The 18,924-nt window shown below is 37.6% G+C and overlaps 2 protein-coding genes across 3 annotated transcripts in view; one reads left to right on the top strand and one right to left on the bottom strand.

Annotated features, from left to right (window-relative positions):
* The window catches only part of LOC134647393 (proline-rich protein PRCC), a 432,482-nt gene that overhangs the window by 350,867 nt on the left and 62,691 nt on the right, over positions 1–18,924 (bottom strand). The window lies entirely within an intron of this gene.
* LOC134647553 (proteasome subunit beta type-2-like) lies at positions 452–6,359 on the top strand. The gene is made up of 4 exons (XM_063501907.1): positions 452–548; positions 4,756–4,949; positions 5,492–5,651; positions 6,211–6,359. The coding sequence occupies exons 1-4, from the start codon at positions 452–454 to the stop codon at positions 6,357–6,359; spliced, it is 600 nt and encodes a 199-aa protein (XP_063357977.1).

The raw sequence follows: 18,924 nt of genomic DNA, 5'->3' as shown, positions 1-18,924 counted from the left end.
AGAGTCTGTGCGGAAAGAAAAGAGTCGTGAAATGTATGGCATCTAATACATTCTACGACTCTTCTCTTTCCGCACAGACTCTACCGAACAATGTCCGTGGAAAGTAGTTATTAAACTATATTTTTTATTTTTAGTGTGCGAGTAAAATGGTTGTATATACGGACATACAGATTTATGACGAAATAGAATAAGCTATAAGGGTTCCGTTTCTGCAATTTTGGCCTCGCTCGGAACAGTCGGAACTCTAAAAATGCAACTAAGGAAACGAAGTGAGCATTATATTAAACCTCCCTAAATACTCTTACATAATATTAAAAACTTTAACAAATGAAAGAAGAAAATATTGTGACATTTTCAGTTTATCGTTGTGTTTTGATATGGTTTTGATTGTGTTATCATTTTCTTTACATTATTTTATTATTTTGGATTTATATATTTTAAAGCTTTAATCATGGAACTGCAGTGTATACTCGGATTGAAGTGCAATGACTTTGCAATGATTGCCGCTGACCAGATGGTCATCAACAGCATAATTGTGATGAGTGATGGTAAGTACCTGATTTTGACTAAATTATCGGACCAAGAAAGCTCTGCATATACAAAATACAATACAAATACTCTTTATTGCACACCTCATTACAGAAAACAATACAGATAATACAGGAAGAAGAGGTTAAACTACAGGCCCCTACTACCCTACCCTACTACCCTATTTATAGGGTCAGAATGAGGTACCCACCCACTGCCAAATTGTAAGTGTAATTCCTTGTGAAAATGTACCTATCGTTTGTGATCATTTAGTGGCATTTCAACAGTTTGTTACTTTAATGCACTGTGCACGGTCAATGCTGAGTTAACTTTAGTTAGACTTAGCTTTAGTTAAGCTTTAGACAGACTCCAAATATTTTTTTAAATAAACTAGCCTGCGTCCGTCTTGATTGGAACTTCCTTTGAGTCCTCTGCTTTAAGATTCCACTCAGTTTTTTTAGATTATTTCAATGTCCACTCAGAATCACGATATTTTTCGGTCCTAATACCTACGAAAGAAAAGTGTCCACAACGTCATACATTTTAGTTGGTCGTTGTGTTAGTATTGAAAACGTAACCCGACCCAAATAAAAACGCGGACAATGGAAAAAGCTCGTGGTTCTGATATGTAGAAAAACTACGGAAGTTCCCAATTCTTAAACCAAAGTTGGGGGCATAACTTTAAATAGAAATATTTGGCTCCACAAGTTAATATCAGAAAGCAATAATAGTGCTGATCGGGTTTGTAACACATGTTGCTGACGGGATTAACTGAATGGATTCTTGGCACGACTCCTATACATATTAGGTAATATCTGGTATTGTGTTTTGCTGCCATGGATGGAATTTTTCTCGCCTATGCCCAACGTAAAGTTTTTCAAATACTTACTAGTTTTTCCTAAAAAAGAATTATGGGACTCTGTTTCACCCTAGTCAGCTGGTATATTTTTAGCTATTAGGTCTTGATCCTCGATGACAAATCGCACATCGACAAACGCCAAACAAAAATAAAAAATGTAGGTACCGCGATGACAGCCGTTACGAAAAGTCACGTGACTATTTCCATATACATACAGTCACGCTCTGTGATTGTTACGCTTTAGGGTTCTTGCTAAATTGGACATTCCATAGCGTAAGTATGGAACAACCAATTTAGCTAGGACCCTAAATGGCATAACAATCCCGTGTGTAACGTACATTAAGTTAGTATTATTTTCGATCAATGATTGCCATCTTGGCTACGCCTCTGGCTTCCATGCGCCCCTAAGAATATGATGATGATTTAAAACAATTTGGCATAACAGAACCAACCAATAAATTATCCACTCGACTGTGTAGAATTGTCAGAAAGCAGTGTCTGCGTTTAATCGCCACCAGACAGCTGGATGAGAAATTAACCATTCCATCTTCCCTTGAACTGTGTCGAGAGAGTTGGGGGAGGAGTACACTGATTTTTTATTTAAAAAAGCTTCCAAGAGGAAAAATTAAGAAGGATTTGAGATTTTGACCTTAATTTTTCCTGTGTGTGTGGGTGGGTGTGTGGTATTTTGCGCTTTTGTAAAGTTTCCGTCGGTACTAGATTTGGACAACGCACACACAATCTGGTCTACTACCTACCTAGCTGAACGGTACAAAATTTCGGGTTTCCAAACCTAAAATCGTGGGTACAATGCAAACGTGGTTCGTGCCAATGACTTTCTCTATACATTTTTAGGTAATATTACGGCGTAAGAAATTGTCATTGTGAGGAACCCTGCCTGCAGTGCAGGCATAATAATATGTTGCATGATATTATCGATATAATAAACAAGTAAAACACTTTTTGGCACTACGCGATTGAAATTATTGAAGGGGATTAACGCTGTCATGATCAGGTTATCATATTATGATGTACCTACTTGCAGTTACAGTCAGCAGTAGAAGTTGCAATGCGGGCGAGGTGTTCAAAATTACCTTGACACGCTCCTATTCTCTTAATAAAGTCGCGTCCAGATGATTTTGAACACCTGGCCAGCTTAGCAACTTCTGCTGCTGACTGTATTGTCTGTACTCAGCTTAAACGCCGTGGAAAATCTCAAAGCTACATTAAAGGTTGCCACTGTCTCAGAAAAAGACGACGATGCCGCTAGTGGATTTTTAACGATTTTCCCTACTTAGCTTATGGAGAACGATCTATCTTTAGTTTTATCTTATTTGCTCGCTATTTGTTCGCATTATCCTTGTCTCTGGGGATTTTTTTCTGCAATTAATTAGAACATTTGCAATTAAAAGTACCAATTTAATGACTTAAATCAATTGAAATATGCTACTTTATTGTCTTGTCTTTTCTCTTATTTGAACTAAGGCATAAATATGTTGAAATTGACTTATAAAAACAAACGAAAATGAGGGGTTTTTCGAGCGTGTTAAGACGAAAGGGGATGAAGACGTGATCGTTTCTCCATAGAAATGAATTCCTCATTTTCCTAAATATTTTACGCATTTTGATGTGTCCTAACAACAGCTAAATTAAACGAAGGGGTTTAATTTTTTTCGTTTTTTGAACTAAGGAGCTTTTGGAACTTGCATGGAATTTGTTTTAGGCTCCTAACTCTTATAATAATTAAAACATGTGTAAAAGTCATACGAAGGGGCAAAGCTACGGTAAATATACAATAAACTGTGTAAAAATATTTCCCATAATGTCAATATCGTACAAACAGTACAATATCGTACATATTTAATATTTATGACCCAATTCTATTTTTTTACTCTTTTAAATTTCCATCACAAGCGAACTGTGATTTCCATAGTCTCGCATACATTGATTACCGTCAACTCACGCCATCAATCATAACTGCAAGGTCATGACTATCAACGTAAACAGTAAACACACCGTCATCCAGCGTCAATATTAATTCGACCTCCTTTCCTATACGGCTAAACATCACAATAGGGTTTCACCACAGACACCGCATTATAAAGCGTTTAAGAAGAACGAACGAAGCGTGTTCTGGAGGGGAGGCTATGCGACCAAGCCTGATTAAATGCGTTCTATTAGATAGCAGAAGGTGTCGCAGAAAGCAAACCGGGACTGGAACCTCAGGTGACATGAGCTTTCTCTGCCAAAAATATGGGAGGTCGTGCCGCTTACGCATCGGCCTCCACACTCACCAAACCCGTCGTCAGCATTAGACGCAGAGGCATGTGATGCGGAAGAACGATAACACCATACATACAATCCGAGCAGGTATATATAGGTGCAATTACTTGTAAAATTCTACGCTGAGACACAGAGAGGTAGTCCATCTCGTCCGAGAAATATTATCGCGGCGAATAGATTTATCAGTGAAGTCAGCAGTTCTGGTTTCGTTTTTCAAATCGTACATTGCTAATAAATATCACTGGTCCTAAAACATCATTAAAGCTAAAATCAAGCTAGCATCATTTAACAGAGTTAAATTTTAAAGGGTTATTTATAAGATTTTGCAAGGTTAAGGTATTGTACCTTACTGTATATAGGCTCTCATTCGATCAATCATCTTTAATGTTCTAGGGACGCATGCAAAATACGCGGGAGGTGTATTAGGTATGTCAGTGATGTATTATGGGGACAAACAACATACACATATGTATAGCTTTATATGTGCTGTGTATAAACCAGCCTATTCATACAAGAGACGGGGGATGTACAATCAGTTAAATTAATGATAGAGTGGCGGTGACGTGTGCAAAATTATGAGAAGCTACAAGATGAAATTATTTGCAAGCTTCCCGTCGTTGTATGCGAATAATGCCGAGATCAATTCAATATGCTGGATCTTGTGGAGTATATAGGACTGGTTAGGGATTATCAACTCGCAATTACCACACATAAGGCGCTCCCGTACTAATTTAGTATGACAGCGGCAGCGCAATTGCGTTTTTCATTTGCGTCCACGATTACGCTCTGTAGACATGTACCTAACTATGTAGATTTTTTTCCAAAAATATGTTCTAGGGATGAACATGAACATGGACTAGTTACCAATAGTTTTAAAGTTTGTTGAACGCAACTTGGTAACGCTTCTCGCAATATTTTTTCAATTGTAAAGGATAAACTACTTATTGCATAAATAAGTACTTTATAAAACAGATATTCTATGACCTTGAGTTTTGAATTTAGTAAGACACGGATATTGTGAAACATACTTCTTACTTCATGCTTTAGCCACAAAATGAGTAAACAATGCTCTTTTTTTGTTCTAGTTCATGAAAAGATCTTCAAAATCAACGACAAAATGATAATGGCCGTGGTCGGCGAGCACGGTGAAACGCAGCAGTTCGTCAACTACCTCATGAGGACCATACATTTGTACCAAATTCGGAACAATTACTCGTTGGACATTGACGCTGTAGCCCACTTTGCTAGGCGGAATTTAGCTGATGCTATGCGTAGATCAGTAAGTACCTTCTGTCAACAGTTACTTAAGTCATCAGTCTAATATTGTTATGGCGTTATTCATAAACGTCTGCTAAGTTAATCAGATGATGATGATGAAAGATCGTCGTTTGTCCCTCTCTATGGCATACCGACAGATAGAGACAAACGACGATCATCAACTGATTAAATTAGCGACCGTTTATGAATAACGCCGTCAGTGTGTTGCCGTAATAGCACATATTACGATTTGACAGTTCTTGGACTAATAATATTAGTCTAATCGAGAAATGGACCCTGAACATTAGTTATCAGTGTCCATATATTTGACCCTGGGGTCAGATATATGCCCATTTTTTTCATGTCGTCCATAGGACCCGATCAGTTGTAGCTTTTTATACGTCTTCTTAATTATCAATTAAGAGTATCGCCTGATGCTATTTGTTCTGGGATATTATCTTGCACAAAACGCCGGCATTTTTTCTGTCATGAACTTGCTAATTAAACACAAATTCTATCGATCTGAACTCAATCTGCCTTGCTAATCATCTTTCCTATCCCTAGAGATCATACAACGGCGCCCTCCTAGCCGGCTACGATGAAAAAGAGGGTGGACAACTATATTTCCTCGAAGGTCTGGGAGTGAGTCTACAGACGCCGTTCGCGTCGATAGGCCTAGCTGGCATGCTGAGCTTGGGCGTCCTGTCTGGGTATCACAAGCCAAGTATGTTAAATTTTTATGCCATTTTGATGATGATGATATCATCTTCCTCGCGTTATCCCGACATTTTGCCACGGCTCATGGGAGCCTGGGGTCCGCTTAGCAACTAATCCCAGTTGTTGGCGTAGGCACTAGTTTTTACGAAAGCGACTGCCATCTGACCTTCCAACCCAGAGGGTAAACTAGGCCCGTATTGGGATTAGTCCGGTTTCCTCACGATGTTTTCCTTCACCGAAAAGCGAGTGGTAGGTACTTAAATATCAAATGATATTTCGTACATAAGTTCCGAAAAACTCATTGGTACGAGCCGGGGTTCGAACCCGCGACCTCCGGATTGCAAGTCGCACGCTCTTACCGCTAGGCCTAGGGCAGTCGTAGTCACGTAAGTTGTCATCAGATATATCGGAGCGGCCAAGGTGCTCATAAATATCTGAACACGCCAGGCGTTAATATGCGTGTTCCACAGACGGGCGGTTTTCTGTGGCGTGTTGAGATATTCTTGAGCATCTCGGCAGCTTCGATATATCTGGCGACTGTACAAGAAATTCCATCTTTCCCCTAGACCTAACAGAAGCAGAAGCCTACGAGGTACTAAAACTGGCAACACAAGAAATCCAGCAACGTTTCATTGTACAGTTACCTAAGTTCCAAGTGTCCGTGGTATCTAAAAATGGCGTCAAGCAGTTGCCTACATTACAGCATGGATCTTAATATACGAGTAAGTTCCGGTATTACAGTTTATTTTTATCTTCATTTACCTTTCATCTTTAGGTAAGGTTTTTTACAATATGGATATAAAAGTAAAATATAAAAACACATACAAAATTACAATATAAACACATTATACCTAAATCAAATATTTTTCCGATCATATCAAATATTTCAAATAGTGTTTTTATAATTTTTAGGGTTCCGTACCCAAAGGGTAAAAACGGGACCCTATTACTAAGACTCCGCTGTCCGTCCGTCCGTCCGTCCGTCTGTCACCAGGCTGTATCTCACGAACCGTGATAGCTAGACAGTTGAAATTTTCACAGATGATGTATTTCTGTTGCCGCTATAACAACAAACAGGTACTAAAAACAGAATAAAACTAGCAAAAAGCAGAGCTTTGTAAGGGCTCGCGGAGTTTTTCTACCTAAACGTACCGGACCGCGACTTTGTCCAGTCCGAGGTCCGAGGCTTGTTCCATGTTCGATCGAGTGGGTACGTAATAAGTCCGTTAAAGACGCAGCTATAAGTGAGAGCAAGAAAGAAATATACCTACTAATTGGACCCCGATCGCTGTCCGGTACGTCTGTCTGTTACCGCTTTTACTTTGTCCATTAAAAACGTGTCCAGACGACAAAATCAAATTGCCAATATCATCCACACGTAATATACAATTTAATAAGCGCTTATTACATCCTACACGGTCACCCAGTACTTTTTGCAAGGAAGCCAACTGGCTTTCCTACATAATGTCAGGTCAGCGAGCCAATGTCCTTGAATTTATTTATGCGTCCACACCACACAATTGAGCGTAAAACTATCCCGTCTGGACACCTACTGGCGGTAATCATGCTGCTCCGCACATAAACTTACTGATAATTTGCTCTATTAAGTGCTCATCAAGACGAGTGAGATGACCAAAACAGCGTGTGCCTATGTTGCAACAAACGTGAGTTCCACTAAATACTGCCAGGGTTCAGCTACAGCTCTATCTTGAGTATCTCCTAACTGCTCAAAAAGACGAGTCGGATGACCAAAACAGCGTGTGCCTATATTGTATAAAACCCGAGCTCCAATAGGTACTGCCAGGGTTCAGCATCAGCTCTATCTTGGGTACTACTCTCCTAAGTGCTCATCAAGACGAGTGAGATGACCAAAACATCGTGTGCCTATATTGCACCAAACCTGAGTTCCTCTAGGTACAGCCAGGGTTCAGCATCAGCTCTATCTTGGGTACTATTACTCTCCTAAGTGCTCATCAAGACGAGTCGGATGACCAAAACAGCGTGTGCATATGTTGTATTAAACCCGAGCTCCACTAGGTACTGCCAGGGTACAACAGCTATCTTGGGTATGCTCTACCAAGTGATCATCATGACGAGTCGGATGTCCAACCCAGTGTGTGTCTATGTTGCACCAAACCCGAGTTCCGCTAGGTACAGCCAGGGTTCAGCATCAACTCTATCGTACTGCTTTCCCAAGTGCTCATCAAGACGTGTCGAATTACTTAAGGTGACGGTAGAGGTGGGTAAATTTTCAGATTCTGTCAATTTACCCCATTTCACACACAAGCGCACTTCACGCACACTACCTCACTTTACTGGGACAGGTCACTGACCCATCAAGTTTTTTTTTAAGATAGCGTTTTGAGTTTAGTGGCCTCCTTTTAGGAAAAGCGTTCCATTGAAAGAAGAAAGAGAAACAATACATTTAATCTTGCTTTCCTTGTCTGTTCATGTCACACGTGACGTATTTAAATTCTAATAATTCATTTGGTTGTTGACAATTTTCTACATTATGGCTTTGTCGAGATACGCGTTTTCTAAAGTTAAACCGAATAAAACCAGATGTCATTAAGTCAGATGTAAAATTTTATTTACTACTCTATACGACTTTTCATAAGGCTCAAAATCAATTAAATGAGAATTTAAATAAATAAAGTTCCGGCAGGGTGCAAAATTTAATTAAGGCGGACAAAATAAAATTTGAAAATATATGGAAACAGTGTTGGCTAATGTACCCCTAATATCTTTACCGATTTACTTTTATGTGGTATATTCGCCTTTTGTTTCACTATTAAATTAATACAATTAAAATAAAAAATATTATACCGGTATTCCACCGGTATTATTTCAGTGCTGAAGCGATTATCTTCGATCGTAGCCTTGATAATGTAGGTGTTGATAGTTACTTACGGCGGTAGGAGCGGCAATGAACCCCGTGCAGAGTAGAACGTGAGGTGCGTTGGGATAAGTGCATATATCTACTTATAATTCTTTGGCTGGTTGGTAACCCTCTATATTTTATTTTTTGTTTTACTGTTATTAGGTTAAGGGAGTTTAAGGGAGTGAAAAAAAAAATGATTTTCGTTTTATGCGCTCGCGTGATTGCCGATGGATTATAATTAGACAAAAGAACTTGTTTTCCACGCATCTAATGTAGATCCCTATGACACTTCCTCCAAGTCTTCTCCAATAATGTTTATACCGTATTTTAATTACGTACCTTAAATGTTACATTTCTAAATATTTTTTTTGTGCTATACATACTTCAAAAAAATCGCTGGAGGCCTAGCGGTAAGAGCGTGCGAATTGCAATTCCGGCTCGTACCAATGAGTTTTTCGGAACTTATGTAAGAAATGTCATTTGATATTTACCAGTCGCTTTTCGGTGAAGGAAAACATCGTGAGAAAACCGGACTAATCCCAATAAGAGCCTAGTTTACCCCCTATGGGTTGGAAGGTCAGATGGCAGTCGCTTTCATAAAAATTAGTGCCCACGCCAATTTATGGGATTAATTGCCAAGCGGACCCCAGGCTTCCATGAGCAGTGTCAAAATGCCGGGACAACGCGAGGAAGATGATGATGATGTGACACATACTTCCAAAAAAATCTACAAATATTTTACGTGACAACTGCTTATAAGTAAATATTATGTAGGTACACTTATAAAGTATAAAGTAGAAAATATCTTATAGGTACATAATATAAAAACCAATCATGTACGAGTAGGATTCACTATGGGTTCCACAGTTACACATTTTTATTGCATATTTTTTGTTTAAGACCAACTCACCTATTATAGGACATAGGTCTTCCATTAATCTTTTGGCGTTGAACTATTTTTTGTATATGTATTTATGTAATACAATTCTGAGTTAGGTTATGGTACATTTTTGCTCACCTACTTATAATTATGTATTATATCTGATATGTCACATGATACCAAAAATCGCCGCAAAGTTAAAAGTTCATTTATTTACGTTACTCATCTTCGGATCACCGACTTACTACTTCCTTACTTGACATATGTGTACTAAATTTCAATTGAACTAGTCCAGTAGTTACGGTGAAAATTGGCTTTAACAAAATGGCAGACACACGAGTGATCTTATAAGGGAGATTATTTTCCTTGAGTGAATGGTATGCATTTACCCCAATGCACCTCACGTTCCACGCGGCGCGGCGTAATCTGGCCCCTATTTCACCACGGTGACAGGTACGACAAAAACATCACTGTTATTGACGCCATAGGCATCCATGGACTACAGTTACCGCTAACACTGATTTAAACTTTCACGATTTTTACACATTATTAAATTGTACAACGGAACCGCAAAACGTTCAAGCGGATAAACAAGACCAAGTGCGGGTAGTTCGAAAAACTCGCGCGGTTAGAAGATGCTGATGTCAACTTAAGCCAGTCTTCTCCGAGACCACGGGGACAACGCCGTCCTCGAAACGTCGGAGGTAAATCTTAAAACTTAGATACGCGATTAAGTCCCGTTGTACAATTTAATAATACAGTTACCGCTTACCATCGGGCGGGCCGTATTCGTGTTTGCCACCGTCATTGTACCTATTATTAAAAAAAAACTTTATTATATCGGATAAAACAGACATTTCTCTCGCAAAAAAATCTTGTGACAATTGTCACAAGATTTTTCAAAGAATTTTCGGTAAGTCTTGACAGGAAATGAGTTCTGTGTCGCAATTTCGATACAGTTGCCGTGTTTCTTGTGACAATTGTCATTAGCTTCGCAAAATAAGAATTTTTTAGTGGCAATATAATGGAGTTTATTTATTTATTAAAATGTTGGTGGCAAACAAGCACATCGCCCGTCCGATGGTAAGCGGTTACCGTAGCCTATGGAGGCCTGTGACGTCAGCAACAGTGATGTCGACAACTGTCGCACCTGTCACCGTGGTCGTGGTGAAATAGGGGCCAGTAAGTACCTAATAATCGCAGTGGTCTTAAGTGTCACAGACCCTACTGGCGCTTAAGTCCTTTATGACAATTTCTGCCTATTTTAAATTGTTCAAAAAAAAAAGAAACCGAATAATTATATCGGACTACCGAATTTTCACGAGAATCAGTTGAGAAATGTGATATGCAAAGGAGAAGAATTCGGACATACGAAAGCATTTTTGCCCAAGTTGAAACGGAGACCTTCGCCAACGCTCGGTCAATGATGGTTTAGGTAGAGCTAGCTGCAGAGAAAAGGTACCACCCCTGCATACAATTATCTATCTGGTCGTACCTTTTCTCTGCAGCTGACTGTACACCTATAAAAATGGTTGTCCCTGCTGTAATTTTATACCGGTACCGTACTTTGTATTTCAACCGGTATAGTTTTACCTTCAAAACGAACCGGTATTGATAAATAATAACGGTACCATACCGCTTATACCGTAAAGAAAGCATGATGCAGTCTCTGCTTTGCACAATTATTGTGTGGACAAAATTCTTATAATCACCGAAACATACATACCTACGCACATAATGTCATTGAAATAAAACATTGTTATTTTATAGTAAATTTATATAATACTCGATATATACACATAACAATAACCAGACCGCAGCGGTATTAGCCTGTAAGCTTCATCTCTTGTCTCCAAATCCGCAAAAACTAGTTAGTACTAAATGCTGGTCTTGCTGTTATTTTATTCTTGAAGATTATGGCTTGTTTCTTGATTATTGAGAACAGCACGTAATCGCACACATATAGACGGAACGAACGGCAACAAAGTAGGTGTAGACACTAAGACTTTCAGGTATTAAACGAATTACGCTTCGTATTAATAGGTAAGTAATATTTAAATGAATATATAATATTCTCTAACGTAAATACAAGATTACAATTGACATCAAATGTCATTGACGTACAGAAGTCATATACTTTTTTTTAATGACGCAAAATTGATACCAGCATAATGAAAATCAATCCCAATCAGTAAAACGAGTCTTTAAACTTTTTTCATTTTAAGCGGGTTTTGAAGGAACAAGTTACTTAAATTCAATTGTAATCGTATTGTTTTAGGATAGTTTACTGCTGTTTTCGATCGTTACGACCTGTAAATAACAACAAATCAAATTTTAAATAAATTAATTTACCCTATTTTTTGAAATACAATTTATCTACTGGTATACATTTTCGTATGCGTATATGATGAAATGTCTAAATAATGTCAAAAACGAGCTACGACGAAGTACACGTCTGCTTCGATCCAAGGCCAGCGGCCATCTGACTCGAAGAAGAATTTTGAGTGATGTCGTCAATGTATGGAAATTGTACGAAAGTTTACATTTGGGATTGAATTTCTGTGTTGTATTTGTGAGTAAAAATATAAGTAGATAATAATTTGTTAGTTTAGTTATCTAGCTTTCAAAATCACACAACAACTCAATTACTGTTAAAGGCAAAACTGTAATGCGTGTTGTTCAAACGGAACTCCATATTTTGATTTTTGGATACTTTTAGTGTCGATTTGTAGAGAATTACAGCAAATAAAAAATATTATGCCGTGAAGAGCCGGTACACGGCTTCTTCGTGAACAAATTTACGTATAATTTAATGCAGTTATTAATCATTTCTTGAACAAATTGATTGCACAAAGTGAGCTCTAAATCGAAAACGTCATATACCGTCCCCTTAAACAGCGTGTGCCTATGTTGCACCCAACCTGAGTTCCCCTAGGTACCTACTGCCAATGGTCTGGGTCATTTTCTTGAACTGCACGCCGACGTTGCAATTGGCGTGCAGTCGGTGTGCAGTTCCCATACAAGTTGCAGTTATTAATACAATAAGGTTTATTTAACTTGTGCCAAAGAACGAGATAAATCAAATAAATATAAAATAAAATATTCGTTTATTGGGGTTTCGTACCCAAAGGGTAAAAACGGGACCCTATTACTAAGACTCCGCAGCCCGTCTGTGGGTCCGTATGTCTGTCTGTCTGTGTGTCTGTCACCAGGCTGTATCTCATGAACCGCGATAGTATGTATCTCTGTTGTCTTTATAACAACAAATACTAAAAATAAAATAAAATAAATATTTAAGGGGGTTCCCATACAACAAACACGATTTTTTTTGCTCTATTTTTTGTTGATGGTGCGCGAGTCCGACACGCACTTGGCCGGTTTTTTGTATTCATCGTTGTTAGCACATAGTACATTAGCACGAATTTTAATTTTTTTTTTCATTATTTTTCTAACAGATGGCGCTAGTAGTAATACAAAGTGTTATTCCTTTATTTTATTTTTTTAGGTTTATAAAATGATATTTTTATGTTTGATAACACATCTAGACATTAATTTAAATTACTATGTTAAATTTCAAACCTATCAGTGCGATAGTTTTTCCGTAAAGTGTACCACAAGAATGCATAGTTTGTCGAATAGTGATAGGGCTCGCTTCGCTCGCCCTAATAAAGATTTAAGTGGGGCTCCCATACAACAACCGTGATTTTTGACCGCAACGTCGGGCGGGGTCAGTACTTGGATGGGTGACCGTTTTTTTTGCTTGTTTTGCTCTATTTTTTGTTGATGGTGCGGAACCCTCCGTGTGCGAGTCCGACTCGCACTTGGCCGGTTTTTTATTGAAAACTACGAAGAATAGCTTCATTGCTTTCGTTAGCCTTGGATCTAGTCCATTGAGATAATTAATGTTACCTTTCATTGACATTTACATTATAATTACGATTTTTTTCTCAGATTCTTATGACATCGCGTACAGTCATCCGCAATAATAAATATTACATAACGAAGGTCGCAAAAATATCTGACACTAATCTTATTTGTAGAGCCATTATGAGCGTGTCACATATTTTTGCGGCTTTCGAAGAGTACCTAACATATTATTGCAGGTGACTGTACCGCTCAATCGAATAGTTTAATATTTATGATATTAATGGAACCTAACTGTGGAATGAACTGTTGCCTGCAGTATTTTCGGACCGACACGACCTTCAAACCTTCAAGAAAAGAGCGTACTCCCATCTCAAAAGCCGGCAACGCACTTACAACCCCTCTGGTAGTCTGCTTGTTTGCAATCTATGTCACAAAAATGACACACCTACCGGTGAATCAATTTGTTTAAAATTTATGTGATTTTAAGTGATATTAAACTAGCGACCCGCCCCCCCGGCTTCGCACGGGTTAACAAATTATACATAAACCTTCCACTTGAATCACTCTATCTATTAAAAATAACCGCTAAATCCGTTGCGTAGTTTATTTTATTTTATTTTATTTTATTTTAGTACATGGAAAACCAGCAGCGCTACATATATCCAGAAATTACAATAGAATCACAGAGCCAATTATAGGTTCTCACTTATAGAAATACAATAAATTATAAAAAGTTTTTGCCCAACTTAGTTACACATACAAGTTCACAAAGCATAAGAACAGATGATCTATATGTATATGATCTATGTTTACAAAAATAAGTAAAGAGAAGAAAAAAGAAAAAACCTTTTGCGAGTAATACACATTCAATAATGCACCGAGCCCTGACCTGCGCCAGAATTATTGTCACCCATGAAGTATCTAGTTAATTTATTTTTTATTACTGGTATGCTATCACTATATATGTCAATATCACAATTTATAAGAACTTTATTTAAACTCATGCCTGCCCTGCATATGAAACTGTTTTTTCTATATCTAGTAGCAGCTTGGTAATTACTACTAATGGGACGAAAATGCCTAAGCCTCCTTGACGGAACATTAAAAAATATCTTATTAAGCAAATTTGGACAATCTACATTACCTTTTATAATATTTACTAAGTACACTATATCTGCAATTTCACGGCGCTTAACAAGTGGGATCAAATGATGTTTCTTACACAGCTTGAAGTAGTTGGTAGAACTATAATTAATTCGCATTTTGTAACAAAGAAATTTGACGAACTTTAACTGCAATCTCTCAACCCTATCAACATAAATTTGATATTGGGGATTCCATATCTGAGATGCGTATTCTAGTTTGCTTCTCACGTAAGCGCAATATAAAATTTTGAGAGTTTTGGGACGGGTAAAACAAACTGAATTACGCATTAAAAAACCAAGTGACCTGGAAGCTTTACCTACTATACTATCAATATGCTCACTAAACATAAGTTTGGAGTCATGAATAATACCTAAATCTCTCATGCTTGCTACTCGCTGAAGAATGTTACTTTTTAGTGAATATGGGGTACAAATATTATTTGATTTACGAGAGAAGGTTACTGTAAAACATTTAGAGGGGTTTAAATCTAATTTATTTGTGATACAATAGGTATCCAGTCTTCTTAGATCAGATTGTAGCGCGTATGCATCAGCCGGTGAGGTAATTTTAGCAAAAATTTTCATGTCGTCAGCAAAGCTGAGCAACTTAGAGAACTGGAAACAAGTACTTATGTCATTAACAAAAATGTTAAATAGAAGTGGGCCCAATATAGACCCTTGGGGGACTCCACTTGGTATAGATACCCAGCTCGACATGTAATTATTAATCACCACTGACTGACACCGATTTTTTATGTACGACTTAAACCATCTTAAAAGATCCCCTCTAATACCAATCAAATAGAGCTTAGATATTAAGATATCGTGATCAATACGATCGAAAGCTTTACTGTAATCTGTATAGATAACATCCACCTGATGGCCATTGTCCATCGACTCAGAGATAAAGTCATTGAGTAAAGCCAGGTTAGATACTGTGGACCTACGTTGAATGAAACCGTGTTGAGTGTTATCAATAGAATTTTTCAATGCTGACAAAATCTGCATGTGGACTATTCTTTCTAATACCTTGGCCAAAATACACAATAGTTTTAAAGATCTAAGCATACATAGGGACATACAGCGGGAAGCGACTTTGTTTTATACTATGTAGTGATGATAGTTTTTCTACAAGAGACATAATTTCATAACCTCCAAACATACCATCGGCATCGCCCACACTCCTAATTGTCCATTAGAGGACCTTATGCTTTTTGTAATAAGGTCCACAATGGACAGTACAGAGTATTGCTGTTTGTATTATAATATCTAACTATGTTATGTAGTGATAGTACCGTGGTGATAATAGGTCTGTCGTGTGCCGCCTCTTATCGTCACACCTTGACGTAACTATTTGCATAGATAACGTATACTTAGATAGAACACATGTCGAGGCATAGTGGTCTTATAGATAATATAATGTGTACCTTTATTCTTCTCAAACATAGTTGACTAAGAGATGATAATAAAACGTTGTAGGAAGAAAAATGTTCGAATATTTGTGAACACGTTGACCGTTCTAATACTGTATAGTCAGCCAAGAAAGTGTTCTACCACTTTTCGACTCTATCATCTGATTGGTAGTATGTTACACAACGAAGGCCGCGAATATCTGACACGATCTTATTTGTAGAACCATAAGAGTGTATCACATATTTATGCGGCCTTCGAAGAGTAATATATGATTGCAGGTGACAACATGGCTAGTCCTGCAAATCTAGAATCTAAATCTCGTTATAATTGCTTCTAAGATATCACTTTTGCTGATTCGAGCGATAACGAAGAAGATAAAGAAATTTCGATTTTCGCGGTAGGCGAAGGTGTCACAGGCGATGTCAACCCTTCAGAAATGTGTCACTCATTTTAAAATGGCTAGAGTTAGACCAAGACAAGTCTGCGATGATTTTGATAGCACACGCAGTGCAAGTGTTATGTGATACGTCATAATTTCATAGAAGATTGACGTTTAAAATAACACTTGCACTGCGTGTGCTATTAAAAGATGTGTCCCGCCGAGTTTGTTGTCGGTCTCATATTGGGATACCCTCCTCCAATTGAGGGGGGACTTAAATCTTCTCGGGGCAGAGGTGAAGGGTTGGAGCCGGTCTACCTAGCTTTATTTGACGTTCATAAGCGCATTGTAATTATGCCTACTTGAATAAACTATCTTTTATCTTTATCTAATTTTATCTTATCAAAATCGTTGCAGACTTGTCTTGGTCTAACTCTACATCTGTTCTGTTTTTACCTGAAAAATGAAATCCACCGATTACAATACAATACAATACAAATATTCTTTATTGCTCACCAATATGACAAAGAACATGATTATACAAATTAAGCATAACTTAAAGTACTTAAACTATGGTAGACAACAGGCGGTCTTATCGCTAAAGAGCGACCTCTTCCAGACAACCTCAATCTAAATCAATTAAAACCAAATCTAACAATCGGCTAGCACTGTTGCCTCCTTAATTGTGCAAATCCCAAAATAATGAGTCCCAAGACTCAGTTAAGAAACTATCGTGGGACCCAGATTATTTCCACTAAAGCCAACACTAACACTACTAACTATAGTAGACGCAAACCAAACTGGCCTCTGATCGCCAGATCGGGGTCGTAAAGCTTCTCATTCTCACTCGCGTGGTCGCAGGCAGGGAGACAGAGATAGAGATATTACCCCGGTCGTCAGTTTGATTTGCGTTTACTATACCTAATATGGACCTTAATGCGTTTAAATAAGGATGATGATTGGGTTAGTTTCAACAGCGGAACCGTCTCGTCGTCATCAGACATATTGAAGCGGCAAAGGTGCTCACAAATATCTGAACACGCCTTTATTCTCAAGGCGTTATAGTCCGCGTTCAGATATTTTTGAGCAACTCTGTCGCTCCGATATATCTGATGGCGACTGTGCTTGAAACATTTAGCCATTGGTAGTTCTTAAGTCTGTGTATTAAGGTTTAGGTTAGGTCTGTGTCTAAGATGGTTTACTTGCGAACAATCCATTAAGAAATGGTTTAAAAACAATAAGATCTTGGATTCAGATAATTAATCTGATGTGTCGGACTGCGCTTGTAGTTTGTAAGAGTCGAAAACTTACTTTGTATCTTCTGAGAGTCAGTATATTACGAATTATTATCTGGCCTATCGTTTCGAGTTCCAAGACGTCGAACTCGGCACACAACTCTGTTTCATGTTCCCTTCCACTCCACTAACTATGGTTCTAACGCCGTGTCTTCACGGATCCCTCACTTGTATAACACCGAATTCTGCACTGCTGATCCTTTTGTATGCTCAAAAAATAAATTCAAAAAATATATATATTCCATTTTGTTCAAAGAAAATTAATATAAAATCAGTTTCTGTTTTTATTATTATTGTAATTTTACATTTAATTTCAGTACTGGTAATAATTGCTCCTTAAATAAAAAAGTAAATATGTACCTACATCTTATTACAATATCTCTTTACATCATAACTTTTTCTAGCTATGTGCTCCTGGGTGCCAGGGTTATGCAATTAGTTGTACGTTATAGGTAGGTACCTTTCTAAATTCTAACTCCTAATAATTCTAACTTACAATAAAACTTCAGTTTGAGTACTACATTATGGTGTTTATCTTAATATTTTTTGTGAATGTCTGCTGGTGTCTGATTTACAACTGATGCAATGTCATGGTTTTGTTTTGTATCAGAAGTAGGTATTTTTAACTACATTTTTAACTACATTACTTAAACTTTGTACAACTGGTTTATAGTATTTCTAGCGTATCGAGCATTATTTGTGTGTATTGTACATTCTCGTTGTTTTCTTATCTTTGCTATTTTTAATCGTTATTATACAATGTAATTCAATGGATGACTGTTATTGGCCTTATTTTTGTGTAAGCATTAATATGTCTTAGTTATATTTACGGCTGTTGTTGTCCTGAATACCAATAAAATAAAAAAATAAAAAATATATATGGCTAATTATATTAAGGTACGCTGTGTTAGATAAATCACCTGCAATAATTTATTATTTACTAGCGACCCGCCCCGGCTTCGCACGGGTTAACAAATTATACATGAAACCTTCCTCTTGAATCATTCTATCTATTAAAAAAAAACCGCATCAAAATCCGTTGCGTAGTTTTAAAGATCTAAGCATACATAGGGACAGACAGACAGCGGGAAGCGACTTTGTTTTATACTATGTAGTGATGAGTTTATGACATAGTTTTAGTTGTTTAAATAAGATTATTTCAGCTCATTTTGGTTCCGTATCTTGAGTGCCATAAAGAAACAAACATACATACATACATACTCTTTGCGTCGCGCAGTCGGGTAAAAAAAGTTACGTTAAGTTTTACTTAGCCTTTTTGTTGTAGATTTTGAACGCTTCGCTACTAAAACTTTCCTAAAAATATGGATAGATGATTAAGATAATTAAAACCTCATTAAAACTCAAAGGGGAAAAGCTATGACAAATTATATGTCGTCATTATTCATAGAGGAAAAAGGGT

This window comes from Cydia amplana, chromosome 4 (assembly GCF_948474715.1).
Source record: "Cydia amplana chromosome 4, ilCydAmpl1.1, whole genome shotgun sequence".
Classification (NCBI taxonomy): domain Eukaryota; kingdom Metazoa; phylum Arthropoda; class Insecta; order Lepidoptera; family Tortricidae; genus Cydia; species Cydia amplana.
This window is presented reverse-complemented; position numbering and strand designations above follow the sequence as displayed.

What these genes read in the sequence shown, in the direction of transcription:
- LOC134647553 (XM_063501907.1), top strand. Translation starts at nt 452, where the DNA reads ATGGAACTGCAGTGTATACTCGGATTGAAGTGCAATGACTTTGCAATG. An exon ending in CTGATGCTATGCGTAGATCA is followed by an intron (nt 4,950 to 5,491) that starts GTAAGTACCTTC and finishes TCCTATCCCTAG; the next exon opens with AGATCATACAACGGCGCCCT. An exon ending in GTCTGGGTATCACAAGCCAA is followed by an intron (nt 5,652 to 6,210) that starts GTATGTTAAATT and finishes TCTTTCCCCTAG; the next exon opens with ACCTAACAGAAGCAGAAGCC.